General features: G+C 38.1%; 2 protein-coding genes across 3 annotated transcripts in view; one reads left to right on the forward strand and one right to left on the reverse strand.

The window, feature by feature from the left end:
• Uba5 (ubiquitin like modifier activating enzyme 5) lies at window positions 1-23,262 on the forward strand. 2 transcript variants are annotated; one of them, XM_074059674.1, is made up of 12 exons: window positions 3-335; window positions 5,996-6,041; window positions 6,142-6,231; window positions 15,822-15,931; window positions 16,728-16,814; window positions 17,408-17,492; window positions 18,214-18,318; window positions 18,497-18,624; window positions 20,508-20,643; window positions 20,884-20,959; window positions 21,098-21,204; window positions 22,656-23,262. In XM_074059674.1, exons 1-12 carry the CDS (start codon window positions 175-177, stop codon window positions 22,737-22,739), a joined length of 1,215 nt encoding a protein of 404 aa, XP_073915775.1. In that variant the 5' UTR covers window positions 3-174; the 3' UTR covers window positions 22,740-23,262. The 2 variants fall into 2 exon arrangements, with proteins under 2 accessions (XP_073915776.1, XP_073915775.1); XM_074059675.1 differs by lacking the exon at window positions 22,656-23,262 and having other exon boundaries at window positions 1-335; window positions 20,884-20,982.
• LOC109692188 (nephrocystin-3) overlaps window positions 1-23,922 on the reverse strand; it is a 151,895-nt gene that overhangs the window by 83,258 nt on the left and 44,715 nt on the right. The window lies entirely within an intron of this gene.

Raw genomic sequence — 23,922 nt, forward strand, 5'->3', positions numbered from 1 at the left:
GGAGACGTGTCGGTCCGGCAGGCATTGGGAGCACTTCCGTAGGTCTCTGAAGCAGGAGGGCGAGGGCTGGGTGTCTTCCCTACGCGACGTACCCGTGGTGGGCCCAGCAGCGTGGGGCGGCGGCGGCAGCGGCGGAGGTCCGGGCTGGGAGCTGTGGCAGCCGGGGCCCCAGCCATGGCGGAGTCGGTGGAGCAGCTGCAGCAGCGGGTTCAGGAGCTGGAGCGGGAACTGGCCCTGGAGAGGAGTCGGCGGGGCCCCGGGGGCGGTGACGGAGGGGGCGGCCGGGCCCGAATCGAGAAGATGAGCTCAGAGGTGGTGGATTCCAATCCCTACAGGTGATCAGCGGCGCGAGTCGAGTCGAGGGGGGCGAGGTCCCGGCCCGCAGGTGGTCAGGAGCAGCCCGAGTCCCGAGTCCCCTTCTTTTGGTCTGTGGGTCCCATTCCCAAATGGACAAGGCCACGTCTTAGTGCTAGTCAGAAGATAGCCTTTATCTTTTTATTTAAAAAATGCAAGCGAGTTATCCATATGGTTGCTGCTCTTGCCAACGTGTCCTTGGTTTCCTGTCGCCCTTGTTTCTACTGGTCAGTCCACCTCGCTGTGTTAAGACTGATACTTAGAACTTTCAGAAGATGACATCAGATATGAAGCCCGCTAAACATCAGCTGCGAGTTTTATAAAAGCCTATCAGTGCGTTTTAGATGGGGGCAGCGCGGGGGGGGTGGTTAGCCCTACTCTGGGATATTAGGGTGCTCCTTAACGTACTCTTAACCATTCGACTTTGCGAGGCCTGCCTGCCCCTCTCTTTGCCTTTCTGAGTTTCTCAGAAGGCCAGTCAGTACAGCAGGTGAAATACAGTGTCATCCTCAAGAATAAGGACTCCACAGCTGGACTGATTGGATTAAAATCTCAGCTGTTTTAGTAGCTGGGTAATCTTGAACAAGTTCTGAACTTCTCTGCTTCAGTTTCTTAGCTGTAGAATAGTAGTTGCACATGGTAAGCCTTGTCACAAGACTGTTGCACAGTGCCTTCAGTAGTAAGCAGGTGTTGAGATTTTTGTTACATGCTAAGCTCTTTACATACAGGTCTCTTCTCACCACACCCCTCAGGGATTGCTGTTATTTTACCCCCATTATTTCGGTAAGAAAATTGAGGCATAGAGGAGCTGCCTTGAATCAAATACAGTAGTAAATAATAAAGCCTAAGCTAGTGTCCTGTGTATATTAATCCAAAAGTCACATGGAACCATGTTCCAGGTAAAAGTCAGTAAGCCAGTAGGTAGTATGGCTAAATGCTGGATAGTTTTAACGTGGGTGAAATAGGGAAGGTATAATTGTTGCTCTTTTGTTTTGGAGCATGATTTGATTTTTAAGACAGGTTTTACTTGTGTGTGACACATAAAGCCTCAGTGACAGTGTTAGGATATGCTTTTTAAACTGCATTGCCAAATATGAAGGATACAAAATATTTCGTTTTGAGCAAGCATGGACAGTTACCTCTATTCGGAGTGAGTGGAAACTATTTTACTTGACATCTTTTTCATTTTACAAATAAAAATGTTGGAATTTTCCCTCAAAGGAATATGGGTTATACATGTGAAGTTTTCTTTCAGAAATTGTAAGATGGTCCCTTGACACTATAATAATTACAAAACTTTTAGGACTTGTCTGAACATTGAGTATTTTCTGTCTCATTTGCACCATTTGCCTTTTTAAAAAACTGCTACAGAGGAGATGCCAATTGATACCCAAGGGTGTTCACTAGTATATGAAAATTTGGTCAGCTTTATTTTTATTTACTCATTTTATTTATTTTTTTGGTGGGACTGGGGTTTGAATTCAGAGCTTTGCACTTGCAAAGCAGGTGCTCTACCACTTGAGCCATGCCTCCAGACCATTTTGCTCTGGTTATTTTTAGAGATTGGATCTCAAAGACTGTTTTTCTGGGCTGGCCTCCCAAATAGCTAGGATTAAAGGCGTGAGCTACTGGCACTGGCTTTCATTTCTTAAGTATAGACTCCATGGATACAAAGTAGACATGGCCTTTTCTTTTCTAAACTTACCAAATGAGTGTGGGATACATAGAAAGGTAAAAACATGCAGTTTCAATACAGGTGGTGAAAATTATGCTAGTAAAAGTACAGGGTAATTGCAAACTATAGGAAATGGTTTTGTATGTGTTCAACACCACTTTAACCTCATCAAGTGATACAAAAGAAATACAAAGTCCCTCACAGAGTCTTTTTTAGTTTGGAAGACTAAACGTACATGGAATAATGATCAGACAACACAAGTAACTGAAATTAAGTGGTGTAAAATATAATTATAAGCATGTGGAGAGACTTGAGAGGCAGCAGAGGCTTTGAGGATAGAACACCTGGTTTCAAATCCTGACTCAAACCCAGCTCTGAGTGCTGTTTGCCGGTTAGCTGATCTTGGACAGAAAGTCAATATGAAACTTTTCCCTTATTTGTGAGGGAAGATTGTAATACATTTTTCTCAGGTTATTTGTAAAAATTAAAGGGAGAATAAAGGTAAATGCTAATAGATTGATCACAGGAATGTACTATCACTTTCCCCAATCCCACTAAATGGACAATAAAGGAATTTTTAAGTAGGAATATATCCCTCATTGACAAAAGAGGGTTTATGTTAATTGTGGGGAGAGAAGCTGGATAATGCATTTGAAGATTATAGTGACAGGTTTGGAAAGTAGAAAAGGGATCAATGAAAGTTAACTGATTGAATAGCTTCTAAGAAGCTGAATTTTAGCCTACATTCCAGCTTGTACCACAGAATCTCCTAAAAGGTTCAGAAATAGACACAGACTTCTAGAAGGGCTTAAGGTAGGGTTAACAAACTTTTGTTGAAAGCCTTTTGAAAAACCAAATCCCATGGCCCCTACTCCACTGTGGTAGCTGGACACATGTCCCTTCAGGAGAGTAAAATAGAGGATATACAAGTCTTTGTACCTGAAGGGACAGAAAATAACTGAGTACTTAAATCCTGAATGCTGGTGCTCCCACATCTCCACTTAAACAACTCATAGCCAGGGGTAAACACCTTTCAAGGGAGAGTTTGAAAAATTCTTCAAAAAAAAAAAAAAGAAAAAAGATCAAAAGACACATATATCCTGGCCAGATCACCCTATAGCAAAGCTTTTTTTTTGTACTGAGGTTTGAACTCAGTCTAGGCAAGTATTCTACCACTGGAGCTATACCTCTAATCATTTTTGCTTTTAGTTTTTTTTTTTTGAGCGTTTACCCAGGCCAGCCTCAGATCTTGATCCCCCTACCTCAGCCTCCTTCCTGGGATTACAGGCATGCCCTACCATGCTCAGCCTCCATCAGGTCAAACCCCAGGACTGCTGGGGTTTGAAGTGAGGGCCTTCTCCTTGAGCCTCTCCACCAGCCCTATTTTTGTGATGGGTTTTTTCGAGATAGGGTCTCACGAACTGTTTGCCTGGGCTGGCTTTGAACCACAATCCTCCTGATCTCTGCCTTCTGAGTGGCTAGTATTAGAAGCATGAGCTGCCGGCACCTGGCCAACCTCCTTTTGTTATTTTATTTTATTTTTTGGCAGGACTGGGGTTTGAACTCAGGGCCTCACACTTGCTGAGCAGGTACTCTACTACTTGAGCCACTCCACCAGCCCTGCCAACCTCCTTTTGAATACCATTTGAGAGCTGCCTGGGCAAAAAGTTAGTGAGACCCCACCTCAGTTAATAAGCCAGGATTGGTGGTACAGGCCTGTAATCCCAGCTACATGGGAGGTATTGGTAGGATCATAGTCTTAGCTGGCCCCAAGCCAAAAGCAAGACCCTATCTGAACAACAACTTAAAGCAAAAAAGTCTGCTCAAGTGGTAGAGTGCTTGCCTAGGAAGAGCAAGGCCCTGAGTTTAAACCAGAACCAACAATAATAATAATAAATATGATTTGAACAAAGGGTTTAAGAAGCTCCTAACATCAAAGAAACAAAAATAGCAACTGGGGCAGGCTAAGTTCTTATTAGTATTGTCATGAGAGAAACCATTGCATACGGTGCTATAAAAAGCATCATTCAGATAATTAAAAAGAACTGTTATAAATGGAGATAACAGAAGTGAAAGCTTCAATAGAAGGATTGGGAAATAAAGTTGAAAGGAATCACCCAAATGGTGCAGAAAACTAGAATGGAATGGTAGAAAATTGGAGAGAGAAAAATAAACATAAAGGAATATCCAGGAGGCCCAGCTTCCAAATAATACTTCCAGAAAGGCAGTCTAGTAAGACAAACCAAGGAAATAACCAGATTCTTTGAGGAAATTTCCTAGAACTAAAAAATGTGGGTTTACAGTTTGAAAGGATCCACCAAATATTCAGCGCAGTGGAGGAGACTAGATCCACACTCAGGCACATTGTAAAATGGCAGAGCTGGAACCAGACACCAAACACTGAAGCAGTACCTTAGAAATTTTATGGAAAATTCTTTCCTACTTTAGACTTCTCTATCAAGTTCAGCCATCCTCTGTGTGTGTGTGTTTGTGTGCGTGTGTGTGTACGTAGCTTTCCACACTCATATTCTTTTCATTGACCATTTTTATAAGGAACACAATTTTAATAAAGAACATTTCCAAACATACAGTCTCTCTAAATTTACCTTTGTATTTCTCTTTGCATAGCTACTAGAAAGTGTTCCTTCAACCATAACATGAGAAAAAAATAATCTATAGCAGAAGCTTTCAAACTTTAGTTTGCATAAGAATTACTCAGAGGGCATGTTAAAACATGGATTGTCAGGCTCCACAGTCAAGGTTTCTAATTAAGAGGGTTGGATGGGGGCACAAGAAACTGGCATTTGTAGCCAGGTCCCAAGAGGTGCTGTTCTAATCCTCAGGCAACACTTTAGAGCCATGCAACTGTATGATGCAGGAAGCATAGAAATATTATGTAAAGGAATAAAAGAGGATTCGTAGTACAACTACTAAAGGAGACACAAGGAAGGGAGCTGTGTATGCAATAGGTCTAGAGACACCACATCAGATTCAATTTCATTAAGATGAAATTGGTAGGACAACTCTGAATATGAATGTGTCTAGAGGAATTGTAGACAACTGGTTAAGAGTGGGGCTTGAATAAGAGAAAATATAGGCAATTAAGCACAAAGGAAGACAGTTACTATGTTCAATAGGGGAAAGAGTAGATTCTAAAATACTGCATGGCCCAGTTGTGAACAATTAACATCTAACTAAAGTGACCGTATACCAGTGTTTGGAGGCTGTGGGATAGATGGTAAGAATGAAATCTTCAGATAATGCCTAAAACTGAAAATCAAGAAATAACATTGTTAGTGTGTGAGTGATAGTGATAGTGAGTGAAGAAAGGAAAAGGGAGTCGGGACCAGAGGACTAATGAATTTCCTAACACACCTGGTAGATGGATCATTTTGACACTTAAAGTGCAAACATGGAAATCGTATATGTATAGAGATTTTATATGATATATATTATATAAACTTTAAAACTTAAAGTACCTAGTACCTCTTAGAGCCCTCAGCATACAGTAGGTGCTTACTAAAAGTGGGCATCATCCACTATGGGCAGTGGCAGCAAGTGAGTGGAATTCTAGCCTTGAGCATATTCTGATGATGGAGATTCAGTGTTGATGTTAAATATCTGCGTACACTAACAAGCATGGAAAAATGCTGACAATTCACTTCAACCCTTAACTTTTAAGCCATGAGATGTTGGTCTTCGCCACGCCTTTGAAGGAAGGTGCTTTAGAAAAGAATATTGTTTCACACGCTACACTTCAGAGAGTATGTGAGCGTCTGTGTTTCAGTCCCACCCAGTAATTTTGTTTCATCTAGTAAAAGCCAGCTGGAGGATTCTTTTTCTTTTCAAGGAGTAGTAACGATTGAATTTCACTGTTTATTTTCTGTGGTGATATATGTCTGTTCATGTCACTATTAACTAAAAGATTGCAAACTTTAAAAATTTTTTTTCCTTTTTTTTTTTAAGCCGCCTGATGGCTTTGAAACGAATGGGAATTGTAAGCGACTATGAGGTATGGTAAACCTTTCCAAGACTTTGAAGATATTTTGAGTAAATGAAAATAATTTCTATTAAATGAATTATTAACTAGCACATAATTTTGTATTCCACAGAAAATCCGTACCTTTGCTGTAGCAATAGTAGGTGTTGGTGGAGTTGGCAGTGTGACTGCTGAAATGCTAACAAGATGTGGCATTGGTAAGGTAAAAATATTTTTCTTGTCATGTAGGGAACTACTCACTCCTGGACCAAATCAGGTACAAATTAGGACTTTTTTTTTCCGCCCTCAGTCAATGGTCTCTTGGTTTGTGGTGTATTATTCAGAGCGTTCATTCTACCTAAAGGGTTGAGACATATCCCTATCCAAACAAAAGCTGATGTAATTGTGAATTAAAGATTATTCAGTTGTGTTCAGGAACTTTTTTGGCGGGTGGGGGGGGTTAATACATAAACAATTTGGAATAAGTGTTTTAGGTATACAACTTTTGGAAAGATGACTTGAATCAATAGTATGAGTAAAACATTGAAACATCTAATGTTTTATTGAACACATAATTAAGCACATAATCATCATAAAAAGCATGAACATTTCTTACTTTTGAAATTGAACTAGAGGATGTTCCAGATATTTATTTATTTATTTTATTTAGTGGTGTCTGGGGTCAAACTCAGGGCCTTATACATGCTAGGAAGGTGTTCTACCATTGAAATAAATCCCCAGCCCTCCAGATATTTTTTAACCTATTTTAAAATTGATTTGGATTGTATGTGGGAAGGAAAAGTAACCCTGTACCAGAATTCAATCCAATCTTAAATTTATAAAGCCACAGTATATGATTAGATAAACTTTCCACAATTACGCCCTTGGATTTTAATAGAGCAAATATTTTCCCATATAGTTTATCAGCCCTCCTTTTCTTTTTGGCAGTACTAGGGTTTGAACTCAGGGCCTCACTCTTGCTAGGCAGGTACTCTGCCACTTGAGCCACTCTGCCAGCCCCTATCAGTAATTTTTAATATATTGGGCTACACCAAATTCATGAAAGATAGTGGTTTCAAATTTGACATTCATTCATCAGTGTAAAAATACCAACACCAAAATACTAAAAATGTTTATTAAAATTTTAATATGCAAGTGGATTACAAAGGCAGGCTAGAAATTGCTTATAGCTGACTTAAGTATCTGACTCATGACTTAGGGATATTAGAGATCATTGAGATGAGTGTTCAAAGTGTGTTTGAGTGTGTTATCAGAATCACTTGGGAAGGCTTGTTAAAACACAGATTGCCAGAACCTACCTCAGTGCTTTCAATGCAGTAGGTGTCAGGTAGATCTAATAGTTGTCATTTTTAACAAGTGCCCAGGTGATTGTGATGATGTTCTAGTGACTAAACTTTGAAAACCACTGGAGTCTTGCTACTCCAAGTCTGATCCCCAAATAATAGCATCAGCATCACCTGGGGGCTTGTTAGAAATGAAGACTTCAGTTCCTACTCAAACGAAACCACTTGAACTGTAACTGCATATGAAAGTTGGGGCCATACTTTTGCCCCTCCAGCAGGCTCCAGGTGACACTGCTGCTACTAAAATTAGCCACATTTTCAGTAGCAAAGAGATAATTACTGCTGTAATTGGAATCACCTCGGAAGATTTAAAAAGTTCTGATGTCCAGATTGTACCCTGTGCTTGGTAAATCAGTCTCTGGGGGTTGGATGCAGACATCATTTTTAATAACTCTCCAGTGATGCCAGTGAGCACTCAAGTTTGTAAACCAAAAGTCTAAACAGGTAAGTTTCAGGAGCTCTTTCTTCAGTCTATAAGCCGATAAACAAGAAGAGGCCCAGAACCCATTTCTCATCCCTGGAAGCAACTGGTACTCCCTGGATCTCCAGATCTTGGCCAACTGCTTTATTTTATAGCTGAGAAAAAGTCAGTGCTCTGTCTGTGATCAGAGCTAATCTGTGGCAGAGTTAACTCAGTTCCAATTCCCAAATTTAGATTTCCTGCAACTTACTCATAAGCTATGAGGCAGAGCCTCAAATTGAATACTTGACCTCACCTTGTAAATACTTATTGGATGAGACTAAGTAGTTAAAAAAGTTAGAGAGGGCATAAGTGAGATCTTTTTTGGCAAAATATTAACAGTTCTGTAGGTGGTGTCATCATGGGCCAGGTTATTTTTTTAAGTTTCTATATATAGAAGAAGGAAATCTCATCTTTGTTTTTATTATTAAATTTAGGGTACTGAGAATTGTACTGCATATTCACAGAATTTTAGGTCAGAAAGAGACATTGAAAACCCTTGGTTCTAACCTGTTCTTTCTGATAAGAAATGTGGTCTTTTGGCTGTTTGAAACATAGCCATCACTTATGAAGTGAGTTCTTGACTTTTAGCCAAAAATTGGAATAAAGGAGGGTTTTGGCACAAATTTAAAAACTGGAATGAAATGGAAGGAATGCTAATTTCTCAGGAAACCCATTTAGGGAGGCAGCACAGTATTGCGGTTAGAGGGCAGATGTGGATTAAGATGCCTAAATTTGAATCCTGTTCTCAATACATAGTAACTGAGTGACTTTTTTTTTTTTTCATTTTTCTTTTATTATTCATATGTGCATACAAGGCTTGGTTCATTTCTCCCCCCTGCCCCCACCCCCTCCCTTACCACCCACTCCACCCCCTCCCGCTCCCACCCCTCAATACCCAGCAGAAACTATTTTGCCCTTATCTCTAATTTTGTTGTAGAGAGAGTATAAGCAATAATAGGAAGGAACAAGGGGTTTTGCTGGTTGAGATAAGGATAGCTATACAGGGCATTGACTCACATTGATTTCCTGTGCGTGGGTGTTACCTTCTAGGTTAATTCTTTTTGATCTAACCTTTTCTCTAGTTCCTGGTCCCCTTTTCCTATTGGCCTCAGTTGCTTTAAGGTATCTGCTTTAGTTTCTCTGCATTAAGGGCAACAAATGCTAGCTAGTTTTTTAGGTGTCTTACCTATCCTCACCCCTCCCTTGTGTGCTCTCGCTTTTATCATGTGCTCATAGTCCAATCCACTTGTTGTGTTTGCCCTTGATCTAATGTCCACATATGAGGGAGAACATACGATTTTTGGTCTTTTGGGCCAGGCTAACCTCACTCAGAATGATGTTCTCCAATTCCATCCATTTACCAGCGAATGATAACATTTCGTTCTTCTTCATGGCTGCATAAAATTCCATTGTGTATAGATACCACATTTTCTTAATCCATTCGTCAGTGCTGGGGCATCTTGGCTGTTTCCATAACTTGGCTATTGTGAATAGTGCCGCAATAAACATGGATGTGCAGGTGCCTCTGGAGTAACAGTCTTTGGGTATATCCCCAAGAGTGGTATTGCTGGATCAAATGGTAGATCGATGTCCAGCTTTTTAAGTAGCCTCCAAATTTTTTTCCAGAGTGGTTGTACTAGTCTACATTCCCACCAACAGTGTGAGAGGGTTCCTTTTCCCCCGCATCCTCGCCAACACCTGTTGTTGGTGGTGTTGCTGATGATGGCTATTCTAACGGGTGAGGTGGAATCTTAGTGTGGTTTTAATTTGCATTTCCTTTATTGCTAGAGATGGTGAGCATTTTTTCATGTGTTTTCTGGCCATTTGAATTTCTTCTTTTGAGAAAGTTCTGTTTAGTTCACATGCCCATTTCTTATTGGTTCATTAGTTTTCGGAGAATTTAGTTTTTTAAGTTCCCTGTATATTCTGGTTATCAGTCCTTTGTCTGATGTGTAGCTGGCAAATATTTTCTCCCGCTCTGTGGGTGTTCTCTTCAGTTTAGAGACCATTTCTTTTGATGAACAGAAGCTTTTTAGTTCTATGAGGTCCCATTTATCTATGCTATCTCTTAGTTGCTGTGCTGCTGGGGTTTCATTGAGAAAGTTCTTACCTATACCTACTAACTCCAGAGTATTTCCTACTCTTTCTTGTATCAACTTAAGAGTTTGGGGTCTGATATTAAGATCCTTGATCCATTTTGAGTTAATCTTGGTATAGGGTGATATACATGGATCTAGTTTCAGTTTTTTGCAGACTGCTAACCAGTTTTCCCAGCAGTTTTTGTTGAAGAGGCTGCTATTTCTCCATCGTATATTTTTAGCTCCTTTGTCAAAGATAAGTTGCTCATAGTTGTGTGGCTTCATATCTGGGTCCTCTATTCTGTTCCACTGGTCTTCATGTCTGTTTTTGTGCCAGTACCATGCTGTTTTTATTGTTATTGCTTTGTAATATAGTTTGAAGTCAGGTATTGTGATACCTCCTGCATTGTTCTTTTGACTGAGTATTGCCTTGGCTATTCGTGGCCTCTTGTGTTTCCATATAAATTTCACAGTAGATTTTTCGATCTCTTTAATGAATGTCATTGGAATTTTGATGGGAATTGCATTAAACATGTAGATTACTTTGGGGAGTATCGACATTTTTACTATGTTGATTCTACCAATCCATGAGCATGGGAGATCTCTCCACTTTCTATAGTCTTCCTCAATCTCTTTCTTCAGAAGTGTATAGTTTTCCTTGTAGAGGTCTTTCACATCTTTTGTTAGGTTTACACCTAGGTATTTGATTTTTTTGGAGGCTATTGTAAATGGAATTGTTTTCATACATTCTTTTTCCGTTTGCTCATTGTTAGTGTATAGAAATGCTAATGATTTTTCTATGTTGATTTTATATCCTGCTACCTTGCTATAGCTATTGATGATGTCTAGAAGCTTCTGAGTAGAGTTTTTTGGGTCTTTAAGGTATAGGATCATGTCGTCTGCATATAGGGATATTTTGACAGTTTCTTTACCTATTTGTATTCCTTTTATTCCTTCTTCTTGCCTAATTGCTCTGGCTAGGAATTCCAGTACTATGTTGAATAGGAGTGGAGATAGTGGGCATCCTTGTCTGGTTCCTGATTTTAGAGGGAATGGTTTTAATTTTTCTCCGTTAAGTATAATGCTGGCTGTAGGTTTGTCAAATATAGCTTTTATAATGTTGAGGTACTTTCCTTCTATTCCTAGTTTTCTTAGAGCTTTTATCATGAAATGATGTTGGATCTTATCAAAGGCTTTTTCTGCATCTATTGAGATGATCAAGTGGTTTTTGTCTTTGCTTCTGTTAATGTGGTTTATTACGTTTATTGATTTTCGTATGTTGAACCACCCCTGCATCCCTGGGATGAAGCCTACCTGGTCGTGGTGAATAATCTTTTTGATGTGTTGCTGAATTCGATTTGCCATTATTTTGTTGAGGATTTTTGCATCAATGTTCATTAAGGAGATTGGCCTATAGTTCTCCTTTTTGGAGGTGTCTTTGCCTGGTTTTGGGATAAGTGTAATACTGGCTTCATAAAATGTGTTTGGCAGTTTTCCTTCCCTTTCTATTTCATGGAACAGTTTAAGGAGGGTTGGTATCAGTTCTTCTTTAAAGGTCTGATAGAATTCAGCAGAGAATCCATCAGGTCCTGGACTTTTCTTTTTGGGGAGACTCTTGATTGCTGCTTCAATTTCATTTTGTGTTATAAGTCTATTCAGGTGATTAATTTCCTCTTGGTTCAGTTTTGGATGATCATATGTATCTAGAAATCTGTACATTTCTTTTAGATTTTCAAATTTATTTGAATATAGGTTCTCAAAGTAGTCTCTGATGATTTCCTGGACTTCCATGGTGTTTGTTGTTATCTCCCCTTTTGCATTCCTGATTCTACTAATTTGGGTTTTTTCTCTCCTCATTTTAGTCAGGTTTGCCAGGGGTCTATCGATCTTGTTTATTTTTTCAAAGAACCAACTTTTTGTTTCATTAATTTTTTGTATGGTTTTTTTGGTTTCTATTTCGTTGATTTCAGCTCTTATTTTTATTATTTCTCTCCTTCTATTTGTTTTGGGATTTGCTTGTTCTTGTTTTTCTAGGAGTTTGAGGTGTATCATTAGGTCATTGATTTGGGATCTTTCAATCTTTTTAATATATGCACTCATGGCTATAAACTTTCCTCTCAAGACTGCCTTAGCTGTGTCCCATTGGTTCTGGTAGGTTGTGTTTTCATTTTCATTGACTTCCAGGAACTTTTTAATTTCCTCTTTTATTGCATCGATGATCCACTCTTCATTAAGTAATGAGTTATTTAGTTTCCAGGTGTTTGCATGTTTTTTGTCTTTACTTTTGTTGTTGAGTTCTACTTTTACTGCATTGTGGTCAGATAGTATGCATGGTATTATTTCTATTTTCTTATATTTGCTGAGGCTTGCTTTGTGCCCTAGGATATGATCTATTTTGGAGAAGGTTCCATGGGCTGCTGAGAAGAATGTATATTGTGTAGAGGTTGGATGAAATGTTCTGTAGACATCTACTAGGTCCACTTGATCTATTGCATATTTTAGATCTTGGATTTCTTTATTGAGTTTTTGTTTGGATGACCTATCTATTGATGATAATGGAGTGTTAAAATCTCCCACAGCCACTGTGTTGGCGTTTATATATGCTTTTAGGTCTTTCAGGGTATGTTTGATGAAATTGGGTGCGTTGACATTGGGTGCGTACAGATTGATGATTATTATTTCCTTTTGGTTTATTTCCCCTTTTATTAGTATGGAATGTCCTTCTTTATCTCGTTTGATCAATGTAGGTTTGAAGTCTACTTTGTCAGAGATAAGTATTGCTACTCCTGCTTGTTTTCGGGGGCCATTGGCTTGGTAAATCTTCTTCCAGCCTTTCATCCTAAGCATATGCTTATTTCTGTCAGTGAGATGAGTCTCCTGTAAGCAACAAATTGTTGGATCTTCTTTTTTAATCCATTTTGTCAAACGGTGTCTTTTGATGGGTGAATTAAGTCCGTTAACATTGAGTGTTAGTACTGATAGGTATGTGGTGATTCCTGCCATTTAGTTATCTTAGTTGTTTGAAGGTTTGATTGTGTGTACCTAACTTGATGTTACTCTCTTCTGTCTTGCTTTTTCTTATCCTGTGGTTTGGTGCTGCCTGCCTTTTCATGGTTAAGTTGGGTGTCACTTTGTGTGCAGGATCCCTTGCAGAATCTTTTGTAATGGTGGCTTTGTGGTCACACATTGTTTTAGTTTCTGCTTATCATGGAAGACTTTTATTGCTCCATCTATTTTGAATGATAGCTTTGCTGGGTAGAGTATCCTGGGGTTGAAGTTATTTTCATTCAGTGCCCGGAAGATCTCACCCCACGCTCTTCTTGCTTTTAATGTTTCTGTTGAGAAGTCTGCTGTGATTTTGATGGGTTTACCTTTGTATGTTGTTTTTTCTCTCTTACAGCCTTCAATATTCTTTCCTTAGTTTCTGAACTTGTTGTTTTAATGATGATATGTCGTGGAGTAGTTCTATTTTGATCTGGTCTGTTTGGTGTCCTGGAGGCCTTCTTGCATTTGTATGGGAATATCTTTCTCTAGATTTGGGAAATTTTCCGTTATTATTTTGTTGAATATATTACGCATTCTCTTCGCTTGCACCTCTTCTCCTTCTTCGATGCCCATGATTCTCAAGTTTGGTCTTTTGATGGAGTCAGTGAGTTCTTGCATTTTCTTTTCACAGGTCTTGAGTTGTTTAATTAATAGTTCTTCAGTTTTTCCTTTAATTACCATTTCATCTTCAAGTTCTGAGATTCTGTCTTCTGTTTGTTCTATTCTGCTGGATTGGCCTTCCGTTTTGTTTTGCAGTTCTGTTTCGTTCTTTTTTCTGAGGTTTTCCATATTCTGGCTGTTTTCTTCTTTATTGTTGTCTATTTTTGTCCTGAGTTCATTTATCCATTTATTCATTGTGTTCTCTCTTTCACTTTGGTGTTTATACAGTGCTTCTATGGTTTCCTTTATTTCTTCTTTTACTTTTTCAAATTCTCTATTTTTATTGTCTTGGAATTTCTTGAGTGTCTCCTCTACATTTTGGTTGACCACATCCAGAATCATCTCTATAAAATTCTCATTGAGTACTTGTAGTATGTCTTCTTTTAAATTATTCTTGTGGGCTTCATTGGGTCCTTTGGCATAGTTTATCTTCATTTTGTTGGAGTCTGGATCTGAGTTTCTGTTCTCTTCATTCCCCTCTGGTTCCTGTACTAATTTTTTGCTGTGGGGAAACTGGTTTCCTTGTTTTTTCTGTCTTCCTGTCATTGTCCTTGGTGTTGTTACTGTCCCTGTACTGTGTGTAATTAAGTATTTTCTAGCTTGTAATAATAACAATGGTAATATTGAGAATGGAAGAGTGAGCTGAGATGGAAAGCAAGAAGTTAAAGAAAAGGGGAAAACAAATATACAGACAAGAGGGAGAAAGCAGAACAAGGTATCAGACAAGAGAGTTTCAAAGGTATAAACAGGGAGTGTTAGTGTACTAATCTACAGTAAGCTGAACAGACAATAGAGAGACAGAGAGAGGATTGAAAGTCAAAGATAAAAAAAATAAAAAATAAGTATATGAAAGTAATATCTATTTATAAAAATGAATTAAAATAAAATGGAAAATAGAAAATTAAAAAAAAAAAAACCAAAAAAACTTCCAAGTTTATATGCAATGCAATTTCAGTCTTAATAATTTGGATGTCCGTCTCAATCTCCAGTCCTGGAGTTGGTGCCTCAGATGTTGTTCTGTAGTTGTCTCATCAAAGGGGATGCATAAAGTAGAACAAAACTACACTCACACACACACAGAAGATAAAAAAAAAAAAAAAAAAGCCCCACCAAGTGTCCCCAGTTCAAATGCAATACAGTTTCAGTAAGTTTTTCAGCTTGCAGGTGTAATTCGGTTGTTCTCTCATCAAAGGTAGGGAGAAAAAGAAAAAAAAGCGTCTGGAGGCAGTTCTGAGAGTGGTATCTGCAACTGTGGCTTGCCTGCCTGCTGCTCTCAGCCTGTAGCTGGTGGCGTTATTTATGCAGATCTCTGGGGTGAGCTAGCACTCACCTGGTCCCACAGGCTTTGTTTGCTCAGAGTTCTCCTGTGCGGGAGCCTCTGCTACAGGCTTTCCCCTTTCCAAGCACTGGGAAAGGTGACACTGCCCCGCGTTGTCAGGCCTGCGTGTTTATTTACAGTTCACGTGGGAAGGGGGTCTTCCCTCTTCTCACAAGCGTCCCAGCTCCTGGTTGCTGGCGCGCCCCGCTCCCGCCAGAGCCTCTCCGGCCGCCCGGCTTGTTTATTTACAGTCCTGGGAAGGATTCCCTTCCCCAATCTTCAGTGCTCAGGGCGCCCCACCCTCTTTCCAGCGTGTCTTAACTGTTCTTATTGCTTAGTACTCAGTTTCTCTTTTTTCCCCGGGTGGAGGTCAGTCTGTCCAGGGGGCTATGCTGCTCTGGCCCAGGCTTGTCTGTGGGGCTACCGCGGTACCGCGAAGCTCACCTGGTCCGCGTCTTCCCAAGCCGTATGGGCGCCGGCCACTGGCGGGGGCCTCCTTGGTTCTCCGTTTAACGTGAAGTGGAGATTCTCTGTGTTGGCTGGAGATGTGGAGGAGTCAAAGTTATGCCTTTTCTTGGTGATTATGCCTGCAAAGTGTGTCTCCAGCGTCTCTCCAAGATTTCACTATAGGAGGCTCGCTTTCTGCTTCCTACCTCTAGCCGCCATCTTGGAATCCTCCACTGAGTGACCTTAAGGCAAGTTTCTTTGTTTCTTAGATGAGGATAATAATACCTAGGTATGTACCTGACATGAACACCTAGTATCTTACGGTTAGCTAATACTGTTCTTAAACTATTAAACCCACCTAATATAAAGTTCACTAGTTTATTATTTCTAGTTTTGGGGGGTATGTTTTTCATCAGAATACCACTGTTTTCATTTTAGTTGCTACTCTTTGACTATGACAAGGTGGAACTGGCCAATATGAATAGACTCTTCTTCCAGCCCCATCAAGCAGGACTGAGTAAGGTTCAAGCAGCAGAGCACACTTTGAGGTAAATGGGATGGTGATTTAAAGAAATACACAGAAATCTATCTGTGTATTTGGTATGGGTTAACCTAATATCTAAATGGCCTTGAATTTTACTCTAAAATGCAGATTTCACTTATGCAAAGAACTCTGTTACCTCAGACATGGGTTGGCAAACTTTGTATAAGGCTAGGTAGTGCGTATTTTAGTCTTTATGAGCCATGTGGTCTCTGGCAACTGCTCACCTATGGAGCTATAGTGTGATAGGAGCCACAGGCAACACAGAGTGAACAAGCATGTCTTTATTCAATAAAACTTTATTTTTGGGTCTGAAACTTGAATTTCATAACATTTTCATGTCATGAAATATTCTTGGTTTTTTCCTCTGCTGTTTAAAAACTGTTCTTACCTTGAAGATTGTACAAAAACAGGTGGCAGGGCCGTAGTCTGTCAACCCCTGTTGAATTCAGTAACACGTATGTTAGGGTCCATGCATGTGTGTACTGAACTGAATGGGGAACAAAAGGCTTTTTTGTCAGGCTGAGCTGCAGCTACCAGAAGTAGCAAGAGCTGACTTTCCAGCACGTAAACTAACCCAGACTGGGGTGAGAACATTTTTGTAATCCTTATGATCTATACACATTTTTAACCTAGTCCTTGAAGTGGGACAAAAGAGGTAGAAGAGGATTTGGGTTTCCTTTGAGTATCTTGAATTCCTCTTCTTTGCTGTATGTCAAATGCACTTTAGGTCTTTCAACTTTTTTCCCTCTCTACTATTTCTTATTAGTAGTCTTTATAGTCACTCTCTGTTTCTTTCTTAGGAACATTAATCCTGATGTTCTTTTTGAAGTACATAACTATAATATCACCACAATGGAAAACTTTCAACATTTCATGGATAGAATAAGGTAAAGTTTTATTTATGAGTATTTTGTGCAATGTCCAGCTCAGTTAAACAAGTTTTTAGAAAAATCTGATTAATTCAGTGAACTGGAAGATTGATGTTTTTCTGTCTTTAAAAATAGAATTTTTTGTGAAATGTCTTATGTTTGAGAAGCTCAGTTAAAAAATGTCAACAAAAGAAAAAAATAAGCCAAACGAGTAAAAATTACAGTAATTTAATAAGGAACCCTCGATTTTAAGTTCTGTGCTCTAAATTGTATTTCTCTCTGAAAATGGTTTCTTCAGGGTCAGAATACCTCTGAATCATGAATTGCATTAAATTGGCTTTTATTACATTTATATTGACACACGAATAAGTCTGTGAAAGCTGATAGGGAAATGGTACCTGTTGTCAACAGACTTTACCCTTGGCCTACTACAGTATGATATAGATAAGTTACTCAGTACTTGATATATACTGTGTTGTAACTATATATGCTATGTTTTAATTGTACTTGGACATTTAATGAAAGAATAAAACTAACTGAATAAAGTCTAATTGGAATGTATTTTGTATCCTGATTTTTTTTCTCAAACAAAATTAATTTTCTTTGACTAGTAATGGTGGGTTAGAAGAAGGAAAACCTGTTGATCTAGTTCTTAGCTGTGTGGATAATTTTGAAGCTCGAATGGCAATAAACACAGTGAGTATTCCTGTTATGTGAGATGTTAATTCAAGGACTTACCTGTTTTTCTGTGTATTCTGTCAGTATGGAATACCCATCCTAAAAATAGTTCTCAATTTAATCTCATTTTGGTGTTTTATTTTTAATATTCTCTTAGCCTACATTTAAAATTTATGATCATAGCTGTGGGACCTGTCTAGCCTTGCTAGTGTGACATAAGTCACAATGTCCCACTCTCTTATCCCTGTGTAAAGTAACAAATACTTCTGATTCATGATTTTTAATAAATGAGTATTTTATAATACGTACTCTTGGGGACCATTAGTTTCAACTTTTTTTAACCTTATTATGTATATACATGTATAAATTGAAAACATTTCTCAAAAATAAAAAATAATTACTGTTCTTTTGAGTTGTTTTTGACTTTTCAGTCAACACTTAGCTTTTTTTTGTGGAAATTTTAGAAAAATTTTTACATTAATCTGACAAGAAATCTAATAAACTATGGCTCAATTTAATAAATAGGTATTTACTGACTGCTTCTTAAATGTTATTTGCTCTCAAATAGTGTAGAAATTGCAAAGGAATTCAGTTATTTGTGACTTTCCTTTCTTATCCTAAAACTTAATGTTTAGAAACCCCTGCTGATCCATTTAGTTAAGTCTTAATACTTCATGAAAAGAAGTTACAGGAAGTTACTTTGCTCTTTTATTTTCTTCCTGTGTTTTCACCTACTGAGGCTTGTAATGAACTTGGACAAACGTGGCTGGAATCTGGGGTCAGTGAAAATGCCGTCTCGGGACACATACAGCTCATGATTCCTGGGGAGTCAGCTTGTTTTGCGGTAGGCCTTGTTTGTTTGGATCACTTTTCACTGTTCTGCGCAGAGTTCTTAGAGGGATTGAAAATGTATCACAATTCACAGAGAAAAATGGCCTGGCATGTGATGGAATACTGCTTGGAGCATGTTATACTTTTCCCTCTTCTTTTGAAATTGTTTTCTTCTATGCTTCTTCATGTAGTGTGCTCCACCCCTTGTGGTTGCTGCAAATATTGATGAAAAGACCCTGAAACGAGAGGGCGTCTGTGCAGCCAGCCTACCTACCACAATGGGAGTGGTTGCAGGGATCCTGGTACAGAATGTGTTGAAGTAAGTGAGGCTAACTTTTGAGTTTTATGTGCTTTTGATCACTGTATTTCATGCAGCATTTCAAAAATTGTAATTGTCAGCTAAATATTTAATTTTTTAAAATTTACCTTTAAATATATTTTTATTTGATGTATATGACACATTTATTATACATTAGGCCATATCGTCTTATGGACCATATAATATATGCGATCGGTGGTTGTTGATCTAAAATGTATTTAAATGTTTCGTGACTGTACTTACAAAACACTGAACAGATAGGTATGTCTCTGCAGACCTGCCCAATGATGGGCACTTAGGCATAAACACACTTGCTTCAACTATCTTGACTTAACTTACTAAAAATAATTCGAATGTGATTAAACATTAACCAGAGAAAACCTTTGCTATCCAAAAACCCATATCCACCAAGTACACATTTTAACCATAGCTAAAAATAAGCAAAAAGAATTCTGTGCAACTGGGAGTTTATGAACCACGTCACACTTTATTAAAGCAGAGCCCTTTAGGGTTCTCTAACACTGGCCATTTTTTTCTTACTTTACAGCTTTAATAAGTTAAGTTCTGTTTCTTAAGCCTCCAATATGGTAACAAATTGCAGCTTGATACAGGGAGGCATCCTGATAACAGCTGCCAGCAAAGACATTGTAGAAAGCATACATTAATTAGAACTCTCAAGATGACAGTCAAGGGCCGTGTCACATAAGAGCACATCGCCCATATGAATGTCATTAGGCCCTGGTAAGCAGAACATTTTATAGTATTGTACAAAAACAGAAAAGAATGACTCCAAAGTATTCCCTGAAGGCTACATCCATCCTCTATTGATGGACATTTACACTACTTACACTTTTATTGTTACTAACAGTGCCACAGAGAACATCTTACATGTATGAATACTAAATTTCTGTATAGTACAGATTTGTATAAATGCAATTTATCTCAGTAGATATTACCAAATTTCTCTTATAAAAGGATTGTACATTTCCATCATAGTATCAGAGTACTTGCTTCACTCATTAGGTATCATCAAATTCTTTAAGCTATGTCAATCTGATAAAAAACTGGGCATTTCATTTTGATTTCCATTTGTAAAAAGGGTTAGGCACTTAGCTTTTCTGTGAGTTACCTATTATCTTTTTCTGGTTTTTTTTGTTGTATATCGAGAACATGCTTTTGCAAGTCTTTTTCCAGTTCCCCTTTATGTTTTATACATGAATTTTTCTTCTGTACAGAAGCTTTAAAGGGGGGCTGGAGGTGTGGTTCAAGTGATAGAGCACCTGCTTTGCAAGTGCCCCCAGTCCCACAAAAAAAAAAAGAAAAAGAAAAATAGAAGCTTTTAAGGAATCACACTTGACATTTACAGGGAAGGGGACACAAAGGAGTTTTATGGGACATTGGTGATGCTCTGTATCTTCATCTGGTAGTAGGATGTATATAAAATTTTACTGTGCTCCACATTCAAGACGAGGTACTTTATATAAAGTAAGTTATGTTAAAAATTCTCAAATTAGTATATTTAGTGCATTATCTCAAGAGATTGTAAAAACATACTTCTTTCACATTTTAATGTCTCTGAAACCATTGTGCTTTTAAGTTTTTAACATGTCTTACTTTAATTGCCAGCATTTTGTCTTTGGAGGTTCAAACAGTAATAGTTAATTTTACAGTTGATTAAATGGAGTAATCTCTTTTTTTCTCTCATTCATCTAAGAAACATAAGCACCTACTGTGAGCGAGGCTCTGTAAAGAAGATAGAAAGTCTCTGTTTTCCGGGTTGCATGTTATGAGCACCATTACCTACCCTAAAATCATTCTTTTAAATGCATTTCTAGTTCTTCATGGTTTTGTTCCTTTTAGTCTACTTTGGCTTGTTTCTACAGGTTTCTGTTAAACTTTGGCACTGTTAGTTTTTACCTTGGCTACAATGCAATGCAGGACTTTTTCCCTACCATGTCCATGAAGCCAAATCCGCAGTGTGATGACAGAAATTGCAGGAGGCAGCAGGAGGAGTATAAGGTATGTGTCAACCTGTCAGTGTCAGAATCATATTGCATATAATAACTTAAAAAAAAAAAGCAGATTTAAAAAAAAAAAAGGTAAATGGATTCTGTATTTTTATAGTTCTAATTTATTCAGCATACTACAAAAATAAGTCTTTCTTGCTAATGGTAAGACAAGAAGCCTGTCTGAATATTGGATGCTTCTGAGAATAATTGAGAATGAGTAGAAACATGTTGGTACTCTTGATTTCTACAGAAAAAGGTAGCCGCACTGCCCAAGGAGGAGGCTGTTCCCGAGGAGGAAGAGATAGTGCACGAGGACAACGAGTGGGGTAGGGGTTCTTCATGAACTGAAGTGAGAGAATAAAATGAAATCTTCTGTGGTAGAAAATACAAGATTATACAAATTTTGAATAGTTATTGCTTTTATGAAGTTTCTTCAAAATTCAGAATCAAATTTAATTCTTCAGGTATTGAGCTTGTATCTGAGGTTTCAGAAGAGGAGTTGAAAAATTCTTCAGGTCCAGTTCCTGACTTACCTGAAGGAATTACAGTGGCATATACCATTCCCAAAAAGGTACTTCTAAAATCTGATTTACCCATAAGTAAATATCAGATAAGAAAAAAAATATGTATATCTTTTTACATCTTCATCCTACCTTGTGGTACCAATGCAGTATCTCCTGCTGTCGGTATTTTATACTATAGACAGTGAGATGTGAGAGCATGAGGTACTCAGTGTTGATAGGGAGACAATGTATGGCTTATTTTAAACTCTTTGAAAACACAGGCACAAAATGATTTTCTTTACTCATTAATGTATAGTACATTTTTGATTAAATGAAGATATTTTTTGTATTGATAGTTTTAGCCATAATACCATTTAAAAATACTTCAGTAGAAAACCTACAAAACCTTTCTTAAAGAAGACACAGAAATGGCCAGCAGGAATATGAAAAATTGCTCAATATCATTAATCATCAAGGGAAAGTAGATCAGAACCACAATGAGGTATCACATTAATCCAGTTAGAAAGGCTTTTATCAGAAAGACAAAAGATAACAAGTACTGGCAGGAATGTGCAAAAAGGGAACCTTTATACACCATTGGTGGGAATGTAAGTTAGTACATTCATTATGGAAACCAGAATGGAGGTTGCTGAAAACATCAAAATTACAACTACAATATACAGGATCCCAACAATCCCAGTACTGGGTATATGTCCAAAGAAAATGTAATTAATATGTTCGACATCTGTACTCGTATGTTTACTGCAGCGCTATTCACAATAGCCAAGATGTAGAAACAACCTAAGTATCCACTGACTAATGAAAAGGTAAAGAAAATGTCACACACACACACACACACACACACACACACACACACACACACACACACACACACACACAGGAATACTACTCAGCCATGAAAAGGGTGAAATCCTGTTGTTTGTGACAACATGAAGGGAACTGGAGGTCATTATGTTATGTTAAGTGAGATAAGCCAGGCACAGAAGACAAGTATCACATGATCTCACTCATGTGGAATCTAACAAGGCTGGTCTCATAGAAGCTGAGAATAGTAAAGGAAAAAGTAAGCTGAGGGAGGAATAGGGAAAGGTTGGTCAACAACCACTAAGTTACAATTAGGTAGGAGAAATAAATTCATGTGTTCTATTTCACAATAGGGTAGCTATTGAAAATGCTCTGTACTGAATGTTTTCATCACAAAGAAATGATAAACGTTTGAGGATGTAAGATCTCCTTACCCTGATTTGAGCACTACACAATACGCACATGTATCAAAACATCATGTGGTACTCATGTGATTTCATTACCCACATGAAATTACTGCCTTGTAAATTAAGTGCCAGTGGGAAAAGTAAAGGACTTTGTTTCTCCTAAAAATCATAATGCATATTTATTAGAGAAAACTTACTCTATAAACTTTGAGCATGGTTTGAAGCTTACTGATTCCTAAGCATAAAGCATTTTATGTAGTTCTTTTTTCACTGTCTTTTGTTGACAGAAAGAAGACTCTGTACCTGAAGTAACAGTGGAAGATTCTGGTGAAAGCCTGGAAGACCTCATGGCCAAGATGAAGAATATATAGATAATGGACTGGTGTATTTTATTTTCTATGCTTAAGCTATTCCTTTAAAATTAAAAAGTCAAAACTAATAAAACTTAGGGCAACATTAGTTGATGTATATTTGTTCACTGAATTGTTGTACATTATGAAAATACTGGCTAGTACTTACTGCTCCTCTCCAACTAAATAACTCTCCTAAAGCCTATGAATTAAACACACTGCAGCATTTACCAGTGTTAATGAAGCTACAGCATTGAAATGGCTTGGTCTTTGGAGGGAGGGAAGGACCAACTGGATCCTATACTTTTTCTTTCCAGTTGTCCCTTTTGGTCTGCTGCCTGAGGACTTGAACATACAGTAGTACAAACACAGGGTGAGGGTCAAGAAGTACAAGCTGTTGGTTACAGCTAGCAAGTATCCCCTCTTTGTGCTTGGAATTGATTCCTGCAAAAAAATTGCCCACTGCTGCTAACTTGACCAACAATGACTTTAAATAGTTAACCTATAAAATAAAAACATCCTCTCAGATGTTTTTTGAAGCACAGCCTGGAGTGTTGTCATTGGAAAAGTTTGTAAACCTATGAATTAAATTCTTAAAATAAGACAAAGGCAGATAAAAGAACACTGTCATCATAGGTAGACAGATAAAGGTACTTTCAGGAAGTATAAGTTACATTTTATCCCACACTGATCAAGAAAAGAAATTTTATCTCTCACACATATATATGGAGTCATTGTACTGTTTTGGAGAACAAGGCATACATTTAGATGAAGATCATCCAGATTATGCCTATTTACATAGGTTTCTCCTGAATTTACTTCATTCATATTTGATTCCCACAGTGGTGAGATTGTTGGCAAGGTCTGTTCTGCATAGTAGGCATAAAAGAAGAGTTCTAACTTGCCTCCACAGTGACTGACAGGTATTTATTCATTCCCTGGTTGTGACTAACCTCCAAGTTGACAAAATGGTTTTCTTAGGAGTTGCATATAAATATTGAAGACAGAGCTTTGAATGGGATACATTAACAGTGTTTTGAGAACCAATAAGTATCAGGAGATGTAACCATTACTCATAGGCTGTTTCTGAGCTGGTCCTCTTGGAAGAATTTTGCTTTGGAGATATTAATGTCTAAATTGAATCCATAGGGGGATAGCAAACAAAAGTACATTTCTCACTTGTAAAATAAAGTTCCAAAAGCCA

This window comes from Castor canadensis, chromosome 17 (genome assembly GCF_047511655.1).
Source record: "Castor canadensis chromosome 17, mCasCan1.hap1v2, whole genome shotgun sequence".
Taxonomy (NCBI): domain Eukaryota; kingdom Metazoa; phylum Chordata; class Mammalia; order Rodentia; family Castoridae; genus Castor; species Castor canadensis.

Coding starts and splice junctions, on each gene's coding strand:
- Uba5 (XM_074059674.1), top strand. CDS start 175: ATGGCGGAGTCGGTGGAGCAGCTGCAGCAGCGGGTTCAGGAGCTGGAG. Junction 6,232..15,821: donor CAAGATGTGGCATTGGTAAG/GTAAAAATATTT, acceptor TTTTCATTTTAG/TTGCTACTCTTTGACTATGA. Junction 18,625..20,507: donor CTGGTACAGAATGTGTTGAA/GTAAGTGAGGCT, acceptor TTGTTTCTACAG/GTTTCTGTTAAACTTTGGCA.